This window comes from Bidens hawaiensis, unplaced genomic scaffold, assembly GCF_021521415.1.
Source record: "Bidens hawaiensis isolate Kalapana, Puna unplaced genomic scaffold, B.hawaiensis_p1.1 tig00056002_1, whole genome shotgun sequence".
NCBI classification, from domain to species: domain Eukaryota; kingdom Viridiplantae; phylum Streptophyta; class Magnoliopsida; order Asterales; family Asteraceae; genus Bidens; species Bidens hawaiensis.
Window position 1 is genome coordinate 47,709 of NW_027500099.1, and position 3,724 is coordinate 51,432.

At 37.8% G+C, this 3,724-nt stretch overlaps 1 protein-coding gene across 1 annotated transcript; it reads left to right on the forward strand.

Annotated features, from left to right (window-relative positions):
- The first annotated feature begins 1,009 nt into the window (after positions 1–1,009).
- Positions 1,010–3,502, forward strand: LOC143601288 (L-ascorbate oxidase homolog). The gene is made up of 6 exons (XM_077078741.1): positions 1,010–1,234; positions 1,324–1,433; positions 1,654–1,924; positions 2,167–2,615; positions 2,694–3,059; positions 3,146–3,502. The coding sequence occupies exons 1-6, from the start codon at positions 1,085–1,087 to the stop codon at positions 3,426–3,428; spliced, it is 1,629 nt and encodes a 542-aa protein (XP_076934856.1). The 5' UTR covers positions 1,010–1,084; the 3' UTR covers positions 3,429–3,502.
- The last annotated feature ends 222 nt before the right edge of the window (positions 3,503–3,724 follow it).

Sequence of the window (3,724 nt, forward strand, 5' to 3'; positions counted from 1 at the left end):
CACCATAATCATGTGATCTTAAAACTCTATCTCTGCTCCTTCAATCGATGCTCACTTCAAAGCATCACCGGACCGCTTTTCCTAACTCAATCAAAGACCAACAAGATCTAAGAATTGCACCATCATCCTTCCATGGATCATCACTATTGACTGTAAAATTTTTCTTTGAATTCTTGTTTTTGACAAAATTCGGAGTCGATCCTACATGATTCACCTATACGGAAGCCAAATTAAGTTAGCACTACAACGATTAGTAATCGAATTTGACGTAATTAGAATAAAACCAATCTAGTTATGACGAAGATTCAACAAATTTAACAAATGACGTGAAAAGTTAAGATTAATAAGTAAAGAAGAAACATGCATTATGAGAAATGGTGGAATCAATGTGTTGACGCTTAATCATGTCGACGTGCTAATAGAGATGCACATTATTTTTATTCAAAAAAATCGGATTTTATTACATTTTAATAAAAATAATGCAATAAAACACATTTTATTACCACAAAGTTAGATTTAGTTCGAATAGCTATACTCACTTTGGTTCTTGATTCGACTACCTTTCCGAATCATATTCCATAATAGTTTGGTCACGTTAAAGAACTAGACCTTTTCAAAAACTTGAAACCAGATTATTTTATGTTTATATAGAAAAAGAAATTCATAACCATCTTATTGAATGTTCCTTGTTCTGTGTGGGACAAAGTTTGTGAGACACCTAAACCGAACCGATTTCAGGTTACATTAATTATTTCCATTTCCAAATTCATTAATGGCTTGGTTCAAAGCTTATTGGATTCCACTTAATATGATGCACCCTCTTAACTATTATTATAATAATAGCTAGCTAGTAATATATTTATTATTTTTGGACATAAGTTTCTCATACGAAGGCCTCCTAGATGGTTCATGTTACATACACAAGTGGGCCCAGCTAAATTACATAAACCCATTCACAGAGACGTCTCCTATATAAACACTTAACTTTCAACTAAACACTCCATGCACAACCAAACCCCTCTCTCTTTATATTTATATATCTCTGTATACTCCTCTTTCTCTATCTCTCGTTGTTCTTGAAAGAATGCGGGGACGTAACGGAGCGTTTTTAAGGTCACTGTATTTGTTAGCGGCTCTCTGTGTTGTCGCGATCGTTAACGGGGAAGATCCGTATCGATTCTTTACGTGGAATGTTACATATGGAGACATATACCCTATGGGTGTTCGTCAACAGGTATTAATCGTAGATTTGTATAAATTAATTCTTGATTCGAGAATTAATAAGGTTATATTGATCAATTAATGACGTTTTTTTTTTCATAGGGAATCTTGATCAACGGCCAATTTCCAGGCCCGGAAATATATTCCGTCACGAATGATAATCTGATCATCAATGTGTTCAATAATCTGCCGGAACCTTTTCTTATTTCATGGTATGGTTGAATTTAAGTAAGATGTAATGCATGAATATGACAGCTAACAATAGTTAAGTGTGGACATTAATTAAGGAATGATCATGTGAACATTCTATTAATATTCCATATTCCGCGTTAATTAATAACCATGATTATATTAGTATTGATTTTTTTTTTTTTTTTTTTAAATAAAAGAAAAAACACGTAAATTAATTAAGTCGTACGTGTTTAAAAATAGGAACGGAGTACAACAAAGACGGAACTCGTACGAAGACGGAGTTTACGGTACAACATGTCCGATCCCGCCGGGACAGAATTATACTTACAAGCTACAAGTCAAAGATCAGATCGGAAGCTTCTATTATTTCCCGTCACTAGGATTCCAAAAGGCCGCCGGTGGCTTCGGTGCCATTAAAATCCTCAGCCGCCCAAGGATTCCGGTACCCTTTCCCGATCCCGCTGATGATTACTCCATTCTTATCGGAGATTGGTACAAAACAAATCACACGGTAATTATTAAGTCTATCATGCATATCTTAATTTGTACACATTACATTTTATTTAACATTAATTTCATAAAAAAAGTGACTTTTATAGAGTTAGAGACGGTCAAACTTTGAAAAGTACATTTTTGTCAAAACGGCCTTCCAACCTCTATCAGGATAGCCGTTTGATAGGATATGGGATTAGGCATTAAAAGGGTGTCTGTATCTGTATAACAACTTACCCATTATTAATAATAATGCTTCAGAGACTGGAGAAGATTATGGATCTGGGATGGAGGCTGCCATTTCCCGACGGAGTGTTGATCAACGGCCGTGGTGATGGTGGCGCTTCGTACACCGTTGAGCAAGGGAAAACTTATAGGTTGAGGATATCAAATGTGGGTCTACAGAACACGTTAAATTTTAGAATTGGAGGTCACACAATGACGTTGGTGGAAGTTGAGGGGACTCACACCGTGCAAACCGCGTTATCGTCATTGGATGTTCATGTCGGCCAATCATACTCAGTTCTGGTTACTACTGATCAACCACCTCAAGATTACTACATTGCAGTTTCTTCACGTTTTGCCAGTCAGAACATTAATACAACCGCGGTTCTACGATATGCTAACTCCCAGAAGGCGGTTTCTGGGACGCCTCCGCCGCCTCCCGACACTGATATTACTTGGTCACTAAACCAGGCGAGATCCATCAGGTAAATTATATTTGCTTTTTTGACTATCACTGCTAGCTAAATCAAATAGTATCACTAATGGTTATCAATATTTTTCAGGACTAATCTAACCGCCAGTGGACCAAGGCCAAACCCGCAAGGGTCATACCATTACGGACAGATTAACATAACCAGAACGATCAAAATAGTCGGTTCTGCATCAATAATCGACCGTAAGCAGAGATATAACGTTAATGGTGTCTCATTCGTTGAAGCCGATACACCTCTTAAGCTGGCAGACAGCTTGAACATTAGCGGCGTTTTTAAGGTCGGTAGTATTCCCGATGAACCAACAGACAAAGCCCCCTATCTTGACACTTCGGTCATGGGTGCTGATTTTCGAGCTTTCGTTGAGATAGTGTTCGAGAATAGAGAAAATATCATCCAAAGCTGGCATCTCAGTGGATACAGTTTCTTTGTCGTCGGGTAATTAATTTGATCAAACTTTATATTATGCATATTAGCTTTGTGACGCCAGCTTCTGCCGCTAATAACGTTTTTGTGATTCGCAGAATGGATGGAGGACGATGGAGTGACAATAGCCGAAACAGCTACAATCTTGTTGATGCGGTCTCACGTTCTACGGTGCAGGTGTATCCGAAATCATGGACCGCGATATACCTTGGACTGGATAACGTCGGGATGTGGAATATCAGAAACGAGTTCTGGGTGCGAAGGTATCTCGGGGAGCAGTTTTATCTTCGCGTTTATTCTCCGGTGATGTCTCCACGAGACGAGTACCCGCTACCACCAAACGCCCTTCGATGTGGTCGAGCCGTTGGAAAAAGGTCATGATCAGTCGTAAATTAACCAGCCACGGTTGAAGGGATTGTTATTTGCATTGTAAGATCAGAAAATGGTCATATTCTTTGTTACACCTCATTTTTTTATTGTAAACATTTAAAGTTATAAATAAATACCACAGTTCCATGTTCTGTTTTTTCTGTAAATTTCTATTTCTTCTATAAGTAAAGAAGTACCAGCAATTTATTTTTAACTATTAAGACCGTCCGTAGCAGTTTTCTCTACAAACAGTCTAGTCAGCGTGCCACGTCAACTTTCTATTTATTTTTTTCACAAACATTTTTACC

Excerpts from the sequence above, each read along its gene's own strand:
- LOC143601288 (XM_077078741.1), top strand. The coding sequence starts at position 1,085 with ATGCGGGGACGTAACGGAGCGTTTTTAAGGTCACTGTATTTGTTAGCG. Across the intron at positions 1,235-1,323 it reads CTATGGGTGTTCGTCAACAG|GGAATCTTGATCAACGGCCA; the intron begins GTATTAATCGTA and ends TTTTTTTCATAG. Across the intron at positions 2,616-2,693 it reads AACCAGGCGAGATCCATCAG|GACTAATCTAACCGCCAGTG; the intron begins GTAAATTATATT and ends AATATTTTTCAG.